Genomic DNA, 15710 nt, shown 5'->3' on the forward strand with positions numbered 1-15710 from the left:
CTGTAGTTATAGGTCTGATATGCTTCAGGGAAAAATAAGACTGTGTTCCTGACCTTCTTTTATAAATAAAAAACAGGTAGACGTCTGTCCTGTCCGTCACAGGTTTGCTGGTAGGTGAGTCCACGGCGTGTCCAGTGGCACCGGTCAAGGTAAAGGTCTAAAACCCTCATAGCCTTCTGATCATAATATTTTTCCAAGCAGCTTTTTCTTCACATCACAGAAATTTATTCATGTCAAAAGATAAATACATTCAGTTCTATTGTGACAGAGTTTACAGATGAATTGTGTGCTTTTTTTTTTTTGCCCCCCACCCATGTCCGATGCTGATGTTGCACTATTTTACCACAAAGTAGAGAAATAGACAAGCAAATCCACATACAAATTTAACGTTACAAACCTCACTTTGTCTCTTGAACATATTAAAAGCTATAGAGAGCAGTCCACTACTCCAAGGTGCAACAGTTCCAAATCTACAGTATTTACAGTATGGCTGTCCAAAATAAACAGATCTCAGGTAACGGGAAGCTAAACAACATACTGACTCAGGAATGAATTTCAAAGTCACTACAGTGGCGGCACATTGGCCAAGGAACAAAACACAGATGTGGAGGATTTGCTTGTGTAGAGCAAATATGATCCAAAATATGAGCCATTTCGATTCAACATGTTTGAGAGCTTTGATTTTGCTATAGTCACAAGGTTTTTATTTCAGAGGTTTTTACATAATATTTTTACATAATATGTAATTTTGGAGTTGTTAAAGCCTGTTGACCTTTAAAAACTTTAGATAGCTTAAAGTTGGCTCCCATCAGGAATGTTTCGGCCATATACAGCTGGTATTTGCTTTAAGTTTGTTGGCAACTCACTTGAGAGATGGAATGGAAAACAAAAACATGCTTGAGTTAAAGGGAAGCTGGTCAAATTCTACCTGTAAACTGGCAACCACATGAGACTTCTGAATTTCTCAGTCATGGCAACAAAGCTGTGATTTACGTTAAGAGACACAGAGATGAGCCAGGACAGGGCAAACAGTAACAAACTCACACGACTGTGTGTGTTTCTGTTAGCAGCAAGAGGAGGTCAGTTTGTCCTAAAGGGTTTCCAAAAGCCAGTCAAAAAGGCTGGCCCGAAGAGACTTGTCCACCTCAGTCTCATGTAGCTTACAGAACTGAACCACGGCGCTGAACAAGTCTGCAATCCGCCACGCCTTCTGGGCCATCAGATGGACCACACTCTGAAACTGAGGGAACAGATCATGACTCAATTAGTTGGTGTATGTGCAACTAAATTCCAACTGAAATTTACACTAGAGACATTTCATTTCATACAAACCATTTGCTTATTTATTTTACTTTTTCCTACCTTTGTTAACCTCTTCTCCTTTGACTTCCTGAAGTAGAGAGCAGGAAGGCCCAACTCGGAGGCGGCGATCCACTGCAGAGCCACTCTGAGTTCAGAGTCCTCACATTCTTGTTCCAGGTCACAATTCACCACTAAAAGCTGCCTGAGGTGACTGCTGCTGCCTGCAGGACTTCCTGAAGAGCTCTCTTAAGAACAAAAATGAATGGCACATAGAGTATTAGAGGTCATCCCTACCAAACACTTGATTATGTAAGCCATCAGAGGACTGGGACATCACATAAATTTGATTTTAATCTTTAAAGAAACCTTGGCACGCTATTTCGGTGTCTTCAGCTTCATACATGGAATTTATTTCTTTTGGATAATCTTGAAACAGAGTCATTAAAGAAAGATGACCTTAATAGTGAGACATTTGCACACGGAGAGCTCTGCAGGAATTATGAGGTAATAAAACTGAGGGAAATTAATTATTTAAGTTCACATAAAATCAAAGTACAAAGTCAAGTAAAATAAAAGCAAACAGAAATTACTGTTTGCCAGTAAAAGGAATGTGGGTGTTGGCAGAAACTTTACACAGCGACACTGCTGTTGTAAGTTCCTGTGGGGTTTACTAAGTAACTGGAAATACAGTTAAGCCTACAATTATTCATACACCTGGCAGATGTAGCTTTGAAGTAAACTTTAATTTTGATCAACATATTTCTTCTGACTGGAAGTAATATTAACATTTTTGAGTGGCCCAGCCAGAGTCTTGACTAGAATCTGATGGAGAATCTGTGGAGGGAGCTACCGATTAGGGTGATGGTAAACAGGCGATCCAGCCTCAAAGACTTGGAGCTGATCGCCAAAGATAAATCGTCAGAATACCAATGGAAACATGCAAACGGTTGGTGAGCAATTATAAGAAGAGTTTAAATGCTGGCTGTAAAGTCAGTTTTTCAATTGATTATTGAGTAGGGTGCTGATTTTTCCAGAAAAATGTAAACAAAAACAGAGATCTAAATTTATTGGGGGTAAAAATCATATTGGGCTTAACTGTAGGTCATATTTTTAACAGGGTTCGAATTATAATGCAGGAAAAATGACTTTTGGAGTACTTTGCAAGTTGTTTACCATGAAATTATTTATTTTTTAAAGAGATTTTTAACTGAAATTATCACCATACCATACCACTTTATTTATACAGCACATTAATAGAACAAGGCTGAACAAAGTGCTGCACAATAAAACCAAAAATTGGAATCAAAAAAGCAAAACACTCAAAAGCTCTAAAAGTTAATAACACACCAGTATGATTATGAATTTTACAACTCTATTATAACGATGTGCATCAGATGATGCCTTTATGGAGTAGAAATTATGAATGGGAGGGACCTAAAAAGAATAGGGTCACCTGAATAACTTATTTATTATTTCAAAACGGATGTTGGCATGAGCTAAAATGGATAATAAGCCTGAAGCATAGAAACAAGAACAGGTAAAAACTGCAAGGGCAGCGGTTTCCCATGTCAATGATGCAGGAAGATTGAGGAGTAAGACTTATATCAAGAGTTTCATACTTAGAAAGGAAACATGCTTTGTACCAAGGCATACTATAACTGCACACACTTTGGTTCAGTTGTGTTTAGATCTTTACAAGATTACATCTACAGGTAAGAAAACCTTTTTTCAACTGTGTTTTGCTTGTAAAACATTAATATGTATTAATGTATTAATATTTAACAATATGTTGTTTTACTGGTAAGACTGGTAAAGACCTAATATTATGTTCCTACTTTTTTGCTACTTTTATAAGGAATCATTGTCACTGGCTGTGACTACCTGCACTTATGGATGTCATTTCATGTACGTTATTACATTTATTTTTAATTATTAGATATTTTTTTTCTACAATTACAATATTTTATTTTTAAATATAATCATTCATATAAACTAAAAAGAAAGATGGTTAACAAAATGCAAAAAGCCCGATGCTAATTTTGATGGTTAGTTTTTAAGTAAAGTAAGTAAAAGTAAGTAAAAGTTTATTTACATAGCACCTTTCACAGACATTAAAGGTCACAAGGTGCTTTACAGAAGTGCACAATTATACATTAAGATAAACAATAAAGGCACAAAAAATGTAATAAAAACCATCACTATGAGGGTAGTGGTAAATATAATAGTCATAAGCCTATAGTAGCATAACTACATCCAACGCACTGGAACTGTTAAAAAGATTTGCAAAAGAGATAGGTTTTAAGTTTGCTCTTAAAAACTTCCACAGAATCAAGAGAGCGGGAGATCGTTCCAAAGCTTTGGCACAACGGCCTGGAAGGAACGATCTCCTCTAGTCTTAAAACGGGTGTAAGGAACCTTAAGAAGATTCTGATCCAATGACCTTAGCCTTCGAGAAGGAATATACAGACACAACAGGGCTCTAATGTATCGGGGAGCCTGACCATGGAGAGCTTTAAAAGTCAGAACCAGGATTTTGAAATTAAAGCGAAAAACCACTGGAAGCCAATGGAGAGATTTTAAAATTGGGGTAATATGAGCCCTTCTGTTGGTGCGAGTCAGCACCCTAGCTGCCGCATTTTGGACCTGCTGCAGACGAGACAGCTCCTTTTTGTTAAGACAAGAAAAAAGGCTATTACAATAGTCTAAAAGAAAAGACACAAAAGCATGAATGATCAGCTCAAGATCATCTTTGGAAACAAATCTTCTTAGATTCGAAATATTCCTGAGCTGGAAAAAACAGTTCCTAGTGAGCTGCTTTGAATGATGCTCAAGTGACAACTCTCTATCAAAAATCACACCCAGATTCCTTAGGCTTGGTTTAGCAGACATAAATGTATACAATGTATTGTACATAAGTGTCAGGGCTTTACACTGTCGAGCTGCCTATGTCAAGAGCTGAATTGGGTATAAGCTGGATTTATCCATATTGGAAAGTAGTGAAAGACAGTGGAGCTGATAATTTGCTTTTCAGGAGGTGGATTTTCTATTTTCTGTCTATGCACAAAATACATACATATAGAAGTGTCTGCATTTTTATAGGATTTTAACATGTAGATAACATTTTGATAACATAAGAATTAATGAGGACCTGTACCTAAAGCATTGACCTTATTTCCCTCCAGGTGGCTTTTCTTTGTCTCCTCACTGTGAACAGAAAATAAAAATACAAAGTTAAAGTAACATCCTTGAGTATTTTAAAAGCATATATTGTATTTTCTCACATGGGGCCATCTGAGTGTCAGTAAAGCTAAACAGGAAAAAATGCTACGTTATTTCTTTAATCCAAATGCTGAGTTTATGCTATTTGGACAGAGGTTGATTCATTATAACCAAGCAATGGTTGAAAAATGATTAGGTTGGAGAAAAGGCAAGGACTCCCATCATTCTTAAAAGACAGTCGTTTTGAACTACAAAAACGACCTCTTGAGAATTCACTGAACCTCTCCAACAGAATTAAACAAGACATAGTAATATGCTATCCAAATTTAATAAGTTGTATATGCCACTAGAGGTTGTCTTATTCTTTCAACTTTATTTTTTGAATGTGGAATTAACCAAAAAATAGGAATTGTCGCCCAAAAATATAAGCCCCTAATATCTTCTATTAAACGACCTAATCTGGGGCGTTTGGTTGGTGACCCACTCATTACAGACGTCAGTTGACTCACAGCAGTTTTCCCGAGGTGCATTCTACTTTAACGTTAGACAATACTCACATGAACATTTTCTTTGTGTTGAAAACCTAATCCTGTATGCTGGATCCAAAACCTAACCCAGTTGTATTTAATCAATCCAGGACTGAATCAGTCCATATTTGATCCTGAGCTGCATTAGCGATACAAAAACCCCATCAGGTTTTAGAATGTAACAGTTCAGCAAATTTCTGCAATCTGTTGCATAGAAATTAAATGTGAATTAATGTTTTTCTTTTCTGTTCACCAATACTTTTTAATCCTCAATAGAACGTCCATACAACAGACATGCTTAGCCACCATGTCTGAGGGCGACAACACAAAGCAAGAAGGACAAACCAATTAATTTATTCTAATGAAACAATGTCTCCATAAATGTGGGAGTGACATAACAATGAGGAATATAATGGGCACCTGATGTTGACAACAATATACCTGATCACTGTGCTTTGAGAGGGGACATCAGAAAAAGCATCCAGGTCTGCCAGGCCAAGGCTTGATGCACTGCTGGTCCCATTCCTGCAATCAGAGGATTTAAAGGCAGATGATGTCATATTGTAAACTGAAACCAGCTGGTGAAGAAAGTAGGAGACCAAGCACAGTGATGCACGTTATGTTTTTGTTAGCTGGTGATCAACTTTAGTGACAGCTGAAGGACAACTGGAGGCTCAAGCTGGGAGGGCTGGTGAATTTTGCCTAGCAGCGAGTCCATCTGAACATGGGGATGAGGAGATCTGGAGATAGTTTAGGTGGGTAGGGTGAACAGGCAAGGCTGGCAGCCACGCCCTTGTGTCACAGCATGGATCAGGGATGAGGTGGAGTCAGAGTAAGCAGGTAAATGGAAAGATAGAGGGGAGCAGTGATTGTTATGGTTGTGCATTTAAAAACCTTGTTTCTGCTACACTGAACATAAAGACCTAGCATATTTCAGTTTCCCTGTCTTAATCCACACAGTTAGAAGCAGTTGTTTCTACAGCTGCATTTGAATGAGTTAAAATTTGATCAAAAAGTTAATTTTAGTCATTTAATTCAAAAAGTAAAACTCATAATACATTACACAGAGTTATATATTTCAACGGTTTATCTTCTCTTTTGAGGATTTTGATTTAAAGTTAATGAAAAACCCAAATTCGGTTTCTCTGAAAGTCAGAATATTACATAAGCCTGATAGAAATACTCATCAACACACAAATGTGGGCCTACTCAAAAGTACGTCAATGCACTGTAAAGTATATGAGCTCAATGCTTGGTCAGAGCTCCTTTTGCATACTTTAACGCATCGATGTTGCGTGGCAATGCTCAGGTGTTAAGAAAGCCCAGGCTGTTTTAATTGCGGCCTTGGGTCATCTGCATTGGTGACTCTGGTGTCTCTCGTCTTCTTCAGACCTAGTCAGATGAGTTTGCTTGTAAGTCAAGCAAGGTGATACAAGATGAAGAAAAACAGTAGACCGATATCAGCAGATGACCTGGCTGGCCAAATCATCTTTGTGGCAATTTCACGGTAGATCTCATGCAACATTTTGTTGCTTTTCATAAGAAATACAAAATTTATTTTCATCTCTGGTTCAAAGGGAAACAGAACACAAGGGAGGGGACAGTTAAAGCCCACCTTCTGTATACGTCTGTATGTGGTGTCCCTTGAAGCACTGGCTCCAGCTGCAGTGCGTGATTAGTGAATTTCCCTCAAACTCTTCCACTCTCCTTCACAACCCATTTAAGGCTGTTGTTATCACTGTTGCTTGTGTGCCTTTTTCTAACATGCATTTTCCTTCCACCTAACTTTCCATTATTATGCTTGGAAACACTCTGTGAAGAGCTACATCATTTGGCCTGTTGTGGCTTATAGTCTCCTAATGGAGGGTGTGAATTAATGTCGGCTGGACAAATGTCAGGTCAGCAGTCATCCCCATGATAGTGTAGGGCATAACATGGTCATTGCCTAACATTTTTGTTTTAAAAATCCCTTCTTCTTGGTCTAATTTTCTGAGAAATTGAATTTTAAGAAGCCAAAACCATTCAAATGACCAGGAATAAACATTTGAAATATGTTACTCTGTGTGTAATAACCCTGTATTATACAAATTATGAGTTTTACTTTTTAAACTATATTGCTAAAATAAATATTTTTTTCAATGATATTCTAATTTCTAAAGATGCACCAGTATAAACTTGCAAGAAGGAGCCTTTTTGTATCTCTATAATATTTTGTCCATAACACATCACATTGTTTTTCGGTCAAATCCGGTTATGTTCTACCTTCAGTGTATTTCAAATTTTAATTTGAATCCAGGGAATTGCAATATTGTCTTACTAGAGGCAGCTGGAGTGTAGACAAGGTCTAGCTCCGTATGGACTTCAATAATGAGCTCATAGCTAAACTCTGCTTTAGCTGGCATGGGTTACAGCAGCTGCAGGAAGTCAGTTGGGGTTGGTACGAGAGGACACAAGTATCACAAGCAATGGGCCAATGAGAGTGGAGTGAGGGTGAGAAAAGCAGTAGCAGCGTTTGGAGCGGTATCGAGGAGCAATGGTTACTGACCCCTCACTCAGCTGGATAAAACTACTGGTCTCCTCGTGGGGGTCATCTTCAGGAGTTATATGAGACCAGCTCCCCATGCTCTCTTCACTGCTAGTACTCATTGAACGTTTGTCCCTCTTCACTACTGCAGCCACTGCCACAGCTGGTCTGTCCCTCTCACTGCTGGGGAGAGCAAACCGCAACATGGTGGGAGTGACCAGCAACTGGTTCAGCACAATGACTGCAGCAAGGTTTTTATCAACTCTGAATGATGTTCTCAAATCTCTCACAGTTTGTGTTCTGAATTTCTTAAAACTACACAGAATTTTAACAGGCCACAATAGGATAATTAACTTATTACAAATAGAAAGCCTTTAGAAAATGAAATTACGACGTACTACTTAAACACAAAGCTAATTTATTTTAATATCTTCCATGCATAAGCAAACATCATTTCTCATGGGGTCTCTGTTTTTTTTTTAACCTGCTTTTTTGTTTGCAAACTTATTAAATTAAGCCATAATTAGATGTTTGAGAGCTGCCATCCTCAACAATTCTTGAGGGAAATCAGATTTAATTGAACAGGCGAGTGATTGAGTTCCCCTCTCGCAGAAGGGAATAACAGTTGCACTCCACTTGCTTTAGGATTACATGTATTGTGAAGTGAGCAGAAGCATGTCTCGTGACTCTCTTGAGACCTGTAAGACTGCCAGCTTTTCGTTTACTGTTGCTCATTTTGAGGATATAATTGCTATTGAAATACACAAGATCACATTTGGGTATTGGATAGTCTTACTTGTGTAGATAAATGCCAAAATACCAATTTGTGTTACATTTTAAAGTTCGGTATCTCACTTTACAAAACAGAAATTGGAGGAAAAAGTTCTTAGGAAATATTTGTTTTCAATAGTCAAATTTAAATAAACAAATCATATTTCATCTTGCATTTTAGACAATACGCTGGTATTTTGCCATCATTGTCTAAGTATTACATTAGGTTTCATCTAAAGCTTGCAGTCAACAATCAGATCTAGAACCAGGGCGGGACGCTTAAAATGTTCCAGTCACAATATCTTACATACACTGGCAGCATTTAAGATCATCGTCTTACATGATAGGCCCAATCCTACTTAAGGCCTATGTTTTTATGTGAAATACATCCTGTTTCCTTTCAGAGCTTCAATGCAGTCTTGTTTCAAATGATCCCTAGATAAAGAATCACCACCATAAAGCTCCTCGTGAAACAGAACAATTCTCAACATCTAAAAGCAGATAATCCAAATGGTCTCCATGGTAGTTGGCCAATAAGAATCACATTTCTTCCGTATCATTTGTAAAAATCCCTAAAAACTCCTCGAACTCTAATTTGATACAAGATATTAACAAAAAAGTCAGATTTCAAAAATGTTACTGTTTATTGAATGCTTTTAAGAAAAGAAACTTTTTTCCAAAGATCACCTGTTTTTATAATTAATATACTTTTGCAGTCATGTGACTATTATCACATTAAATACATTTTTTCATGTGCATTTCACATTTTTATAAAGAATCTGTAAAATATATCTAGTAATCATTCTATAACATAATTATTTATACGGAAACCCCTTAAAGTAAAGTAATGACTTTGTTAAAGATATTGAGGTCTCGAAAATTATACGTCTGGCTTCATCAGTGGTTGTGTGACTTTATCTTGGCTTAGTTAGATTTTGTTTTTTCTGAGGCAATGCACTTGCTCTCTCAAAGTAAAGAATGCAATGAAAACATGAAATAACACTAAGAACAGTGACGTTTAGGCGCTAACTACACCTCTAAATAAGCACTGGAGTGAAACTCCATTGGTAAAGAAAAGGATAAACATAATTTGTACTATATGCATATTCTTTTTTTAATCAATTTTATTTTAAACTGCGGCACTGTGTGTTCCAGTCTTTGCTAAACTAACATTTACTCTAATTAGGATTAAGCTTTGAAGGAAAAGCATTATTGACACGTTTTTTCCAGTATAAAAGAGTTAATATCTTGCTAAGTGTTTGTCTTGTTAAAATTGCTGTCTGCTTTAAAAACAATGTGTAAGAAAAATACCCCCACACCCTCTTGATGGCTTCTTTTTAGGTCCGCCGGTGTATTATAAATACTTCTCTGTGTATGTGTGTCGCGGCTTTTGTATGGTATCCAAGAGCGACCTTATTAAGGGAAGTTCAACTGGATAAAAAAGGAAGACACGAAAAGCCTTCTGCACACAGTGCATCACCCAGACAGGATGAGTCACAACCTAATCAAAGCTTTGTCACACCTCCCATTCTGTTAAAATCAATCAAATTTGTGTGTCAATAGTTCCCTTTTGTGCCAGCCAGACTGTGAATAAACTCTAAGAATAGATTTGGTGTGCTATATTACTTCTTAAGGTGTATTTTTTGTCTAGCTTTAATGTTTATTTAAAAAAAAAAAAAACATGTGATCCTTGCTTACTCTTCACTTGTTTATATGCCTTGACAAAGACAATTCTGGTGTGGATCAATAAAAATATCTGCATAAACAATAGGTCTGACTCTACAGGACTGTGAGTTGTGTAATCGTACCTGCTGCTACTGGCAATAGGTATCTCCATTCGCATTGCATTTACAGATGTTTCCTCTGGCCCTGCTCCTGTCCTTTCAGGCTTTGAAAGAGTCTCTTCAACCCTTTGATCTCCCTCAATATGGATGAGTGGCACATCTCTGGGACCTCTGGTGCAGGGAGTATTGCTATCACAACTTCCAGACCCTAGGCCCAAACCAGCTTGCTCCTGGCTGGACCTACTGCGACTGCAAGTCAGATGAGACTGTTTAAACCCCCTTCTCCTCTCAACAACAGGCGTGTGCGGCTGTGTGTGTGACCCAGGCGTTGTCTCAGCAACATCTTGCTGTCCTCCAAGTGCAGCCTTGCCAATATGAACAATGTCAGCTGCCAGTCGATTGGCAAATTGCCACACATGAGGCTGGGAGTCTCCTGAAGCCTCCAACTCGATACTGTCCTCTGGATCAGCAATGATCTTGTTCTTTCTCATTAAGGACTCAATAGAGCTTGACCAGGTCTCATGGATCAGCAAGTCCGTAATCTGATCAGTCTTCCCCCTTTGATAGAGGCAGGAGTCAGACTTGCACAATCCTGTTGCTGATACTGAGTTGGTGGGAAAGATATTTAGAGTGTCTCCATATACATTGCGGACAAATCCATCAAAAGAGTTGGCTTTTATGGGCGAGTTGACTGTCAATCGGGAGTCTGAGGAGCGCCGGTCTGGGACAGAAGACTGCCGAATACAGAAGGGTGTTCTAGGAGTAGGCGGGAAAAGACTGTTGCTCCATTCTTTAGTTTTGGCAATACCATAGTCTTTGTTCTCCTTGTCCATGTCTCGGAGCATGAAACGGTAGAATTCCTCTGTGATGCTCTCTGTGCTAGACTGCTTAGACAGGCAGGAAGATGCTCTGACATTAAGTTGACCATTTTTCTTTGTTGCAGCCTGCTGCACAGCTGCAGCCAGGATGGTGCTGGCATTCTTCCCTGCGTAGTAATCCAGCAGCAGGTCAAACTCTCTACCCTCAGTCTCCATTTGGTTTACCATGAACCGTGAGAACTCATCTGTGATGCTCTCACAGCTGGACTGCTTAGAAATTGAACTACCACGGCTTAGGTTCTGACCTAACCGACTGCCTGGGCCCAGGGTGTTGGGTGCGCCTGAGGGGTCTGTGTCTTCTTCTGGAATGCTCTCATAACTTGACGCCTTTCCACGACTCCACTTTTCACACTGTAGCCTGCTGCGCTGCTGGCCTGTCTTGGAGGTATCCACCACGTTGAGTTCAGGGCAATTCATGATTCTCGCTGAGACTTCAGAGGCGAAGAGGGCAAACGGATCTTGCGGTTCATCAAGGTTGACTGATTCATCCACCACACGGTTAACCAGCCTCTCCATTAGTTCTGGTTGCTCCTCTGTTTTTCTCTTAATCTCACTGAGTCGGGGTGCCCGGTGTTTTCTAGAGGCCGCATTGCTGCTTTGAGACTCTTTTAGCCTTAAAACAGTGCGGCAAGCTGGCATCAAGTAGGTCTCTGTTACTTCGGTAGATGTCCCGTTAAGGGCACAAAACCAAGGCTGTTTCCCGGTGGAGTTTTCCAGACAGATGGCCGCCAGCTCTGTGGCCATTGACACCACTGTAGCAGCCAGATCTTCAGCATAACAAGTGATAGGTGCCCTGGAGTCAGAGTCCACTCTTAAGGAGAGAAGAGAACTGCAGGAATTGAGAGAGGACTGTGAGATTAGAGCGGTCTGTTTGCTCTCACTGCCCATCACTAAACGACCCCTCCTCTCTGTGATGTGAGCTGATATTTCACATAAAGGTTCTCTGATGGTACCATTGTTCTGCTGATGATCATTTAAGTCTTTAGGTTTAGGCTGACTTTGTCTGCGTTGGGATTGCAACTGTTCTTTAAAGTGTGCTGTGGAGGAAGAAGCCATTATGTCCCCTTCTTCAGGTACCTGCTTCTGCTTCAGTCCAGAAGCCATCGAAAACCTCTCTGCGCAGTGGAACATGCCACTCAGGTTCTCGCAATTCGTGGAATGACTATTACCAACCAAGCTCTTCAGTTGACTTAATGGAGCCTTGCTCTCCTTTGCAGCAGCAGGCATCTGAAAAATATCAGTCTCTGGTGCTTCCTCTGTCCTTTGCTCACCCGTAGAAATATGACTGATCTTCTTCTGGGTCAAGCAGAGAATTTCAAATAGCAAGTTGTTTACACTGTCCTGAAGAAAGACCTGGAGGCTGGGAGCATCCTTTCCAGCACCATCTAGTTCCTTTTTCTTTCTAGCCTTCTCTAAAGCATGTTTGAATAGGCTGTCAGCAACCTCATTTATTAGGTCGTCCACCTTGCTTTCATCCATGCAGTATTTTTTGGGACAGGTAATACCATCCACTATTTTGTTATGTGTGGTCTCCAGCAAGTCTGCCACACTTTTGTAGCCTTGTGGTTGAGTCAAGACCTCTGCTGCTTCCCTGTGCAAAACTTCAGCAATATTAGCTCGAAATGCCTCCACACTTGTACCTGCTGCCACACTGCAGTGCAGTGGGAAGGCTGTGGAGGCCTTGGCTGCAGACATCAGACCGTGGGAGGGTGTGAAGACCTCAGTGGAATCTCCATCAGAATCACCAATTCCTACTGATTCCTCAGTTAACTCAACTGCCGCTACTGCTCCTGCTACTTGAGCCATACCACACATAGCTGAGGAGACAGAATAGTCACTCCTTTCCTTTATTTCCTGCAGCTCATCCGCTGTTATCTCTACTGAAGCAGATTCAAGACTAATTTTTTCAGTCAGTTGTGGGGAAGAAATGGTGCCAATAACAGTGGCTGCTAAGGCCAAAGCCATCTCAACATGTTTGTGTCCACCACTCTGTTTATGAGTTGGAGCCTGGGTTCCAGTCTCAGGCATTTCCTCTGCTTTGGCAGGGATATCATAATCATGCACATGTGATGGTTGTGTCTCTGACCATTCTGCAGGTCCGTCCAAATTGTCTGGGCTCTGAACTATGACTATTTTGGGTAGTTCAAAAGAGCAGGTGCGCTGTTGTGAAGGCTGTTTGGTCTTTGAAGGTCTGTTGGAAGGACAGCTAGAGAGGGACACGCTGATTGCTGCCTCAGGGACAAAGGAAGCTTCATCTTGAGAAAGTCGTATGAAGGCATCTTGCAACACCGACTCAGCTAGATTGGTTGCGTATTGGCCAGCGGATTCCTTTGTATGAAGACTTGCACTTGGAAGCTCCTCCCTTTTTACGTCACTATCATCCTGGCTGTGATGACGAGCCAGCTGTCCCCCGTGACATAGATGTTTGACACTGTGTTTCTGTGCAGCCTCGACTGAGCTGTGCCCTACATCACTACTCTCTGGTTCTGTGAGGAGACAGGGGGAAACACAGAAAGACAGGGAATGAAGAATGTCCACAGAGTCCCGTGTGATCAGAGCTCAATTCTATCAGTTTCTAAAAGCTAGAACTAGAACAATATTATTTTTACCCTTAGAATAAGACGTTTGTCCTATTTATTATAGAGAATTATAGAGAATTTCAAATTGTCTTTTCTCTTTCATTTATTAATCCTGGTGGTAACACAGTATCATTCAAAAAAAAAAAAGAAAGACAGTACTACACTGAGGCTGAAATGCTACCATTTCTTAAGCCATCATCTTCACTGTCCTCTCCGAGGTGTTCTGATGCTGTCTGGAAGTCCTCTTCAATGGATGATATCAAACAACTGGTGTCATCATCAACTTTCTGTCCAGCAGCTCGGCCCTGCTGAAACTGTCGCTCCTTTACCCACTGCATCCCAATCAGAAACTTGTTGATCTCAAAGATGATGCTGGCAGAGGAGATGGAGTGCCCCTTCCCTGAACATGGAAGCAGACACACACCTGTGCGCTGCCCGCCCTTAAAGAAAGAAAATACAGATGTCAAAAAATTAGAAACACACAAGTACATGTCTGCATGCACACACACAAGGAACAATGTTAATCAAAACTTTAATGTTGTGAATTAAACAAAAAACAAGTACCCGGTGGGCCCATTTCTTGAATTTTCTTTGATGCCTTTGGATGAACTCATATAAGTTTAATTGTCTGTGCATGCACCTCAAGCTGTTTATTGATCTTGATACAGTTTTTTTTTTTAAAATACTGCATTTTAAAAAGGCTATTGCAAAGGAACGATGAGGAAGGAGGGGAAATAGCTTAGTCTGTTAGACACTGATGTAGCTGTTATAGTCAGTTTACATTTCTAAAGCAAAAAAATATACATTTTTTAACATTTTCATATTATGACCTGAAACTGTTCTGAATTTAAGTACAGTTCCTTCAACGGTTTTACAGGTTTTCAGGCTAAAGCAGAGGTGGGAGGTTGATTTTTGCAACAATCATAGTTACATGCATACAATTCTGCATAGATTATAACCTGAACTCAATCATACCAAAAATGCATTTAATAAAAAAGCCTTAATATTATTTTGATTGGCTTCTGTTTCTTCTGTCTTACTGAAGTTTTAGTCTGATAATGTCAATTTAAGCTGAAATCATTGAGAACAACAGTGTGTTCTTGACAAAGTTTACCTTTGACTTCAGTGAGTATACACTATAAGGTCAGGCTGCAAAATATTAAGAGAAATTATGGTTATATTAGTGCTGTTATGATTTGGGGTTGTTTGGTTTTTGGTTTCGGGTTTTTTCTTTATATGTTTTTCACAGTTAAGGTTTTGAATCGTTCTTCTGTTTATTATTATTATTATTATTCTCAGATTTTGAATCATGCTTCTGTTTATTATTTTCCTAATCATGCTTTAGTTTTTGTTTTGTTCATGTCTTATCAAGTTATGTTTGTTGTATCTGGTTATGCTTTAATTTCATAGTGTACTAGTTTGTATTCAAAGGTCTCTGTTTTGCTCCAGCCACGTTTTATTTTCTCCTGTCAATTAACTTTATTCAGTTCACCTGCTCCAAACTAATCTGGCTCCTTTCTTCACCTGGTTCACGTTCCATATATACACCTCCGTTCTATTTATTCCTTGCGGAAACATTTTCAGATCATGCTCTTGTCCTGTTATTCATGCCAAGCCTGTCTTGCTAGCCTGCCCATGTCTGTTTTTGCCTGTCTTGCCTGTACGTTTACTGTTTTGGTTCCTGCCTCCTCCTTTGAGTGAGTTTTTTGTTATTAAATCTTTTTTCACCTACCGTCATGCTGCCTACTAGTCTGCATTCTGGATTCGTCCATTGCTCAAGTCCTGACAATTGCTTCAGATTTGACAATTAGCACCTTGTGCACTATTATTTGTGTTGACTGAAGGAATCTATTCTAGTGAGATTCCATGCAGCAGGCTGAATATCAAACAAACTATCAGTCTTTTTATTGTTAGCATGAACCGGCATTTCCACCCTCCATAAAAGGGTTATAATGTAGGAAACAGTGAAACAGCAACAATCACTTAAAAAATACAAAAGGAGAAAAATGTGATTGTCATGTAAAAACAAATCTAAATGATTTTCCACTGAGTGCCTGTCCAAAACATCTAAAGGTCAAATGTGGTTCAGGGGTCGTAAAATCCACAAGTCTGTCCTAAGTGTGTTT

At 39.5% G+C, this 15710-nt stretch overlaps 1 protein-coding gene across 5 annotated transcripts in view; it reads right to left on the reverse strand.

Moving 5' to 3' along the window:
* Positions 1-202: 202 nt before the first annotated feature.
* LOC124884567 (SPHK1 interactor, AKAP domain containing) overlaps positions 203-15710 on the reverse strand; it is a 178868-nt gene continuing 163360 nt past the window's right edge. For 4 of the 5 annotated variants that reach the window (XM_047392545.1, XM_047392546.1, XM_047392550.1 and 1 more), the window contains 7 exons: positions 13766-14024; positions 10152-13491; positions 7594-7755; positions 5490-5573; positions 4457-4506; positions 1363-1547; positions 203-1240 (listed from right to left, as the gene is read on the reverse strand). In XM_047392545.1, coding sequence (XP_047248501.1) covers positions 1091-1240; positions 1363-1547; positions 4457-4506; positions 5490-5573; positions 7594-7755; positions 10152-13491; positions 13766-14024 — 4230 coding nt within the window. In that variant the 3' untranslated portion in view covers positions 203-1090. The remainder of the gene's footprint in view (positions 1241-1362; positions 1548-4456; positions 4507-5489; positions 5574-7593; positions 7756-10151; positions 13492-13765; positions 14025-15710) is intronic. The other variant, XM_047392549.1, reaches the window with a different exon arrangement.

This window comes from Girardinichthys multiradiatus, chromosome 18, assembly GCF_021462225.1.
Source record: "Girardinichthys multiradiatus isolate DD_20200921_A chromosome 18, DD_fGirMul_XY1, whole genome shotgun sequence".
In the NCBI taxonomy this organism is placed as follows: Eukaryota; Metazoa; Chordata; class Actinopteri; order Cyprinodontiformes; family Goodeidae; genus Girardinichthys; species Girardinichthys multiradiatus.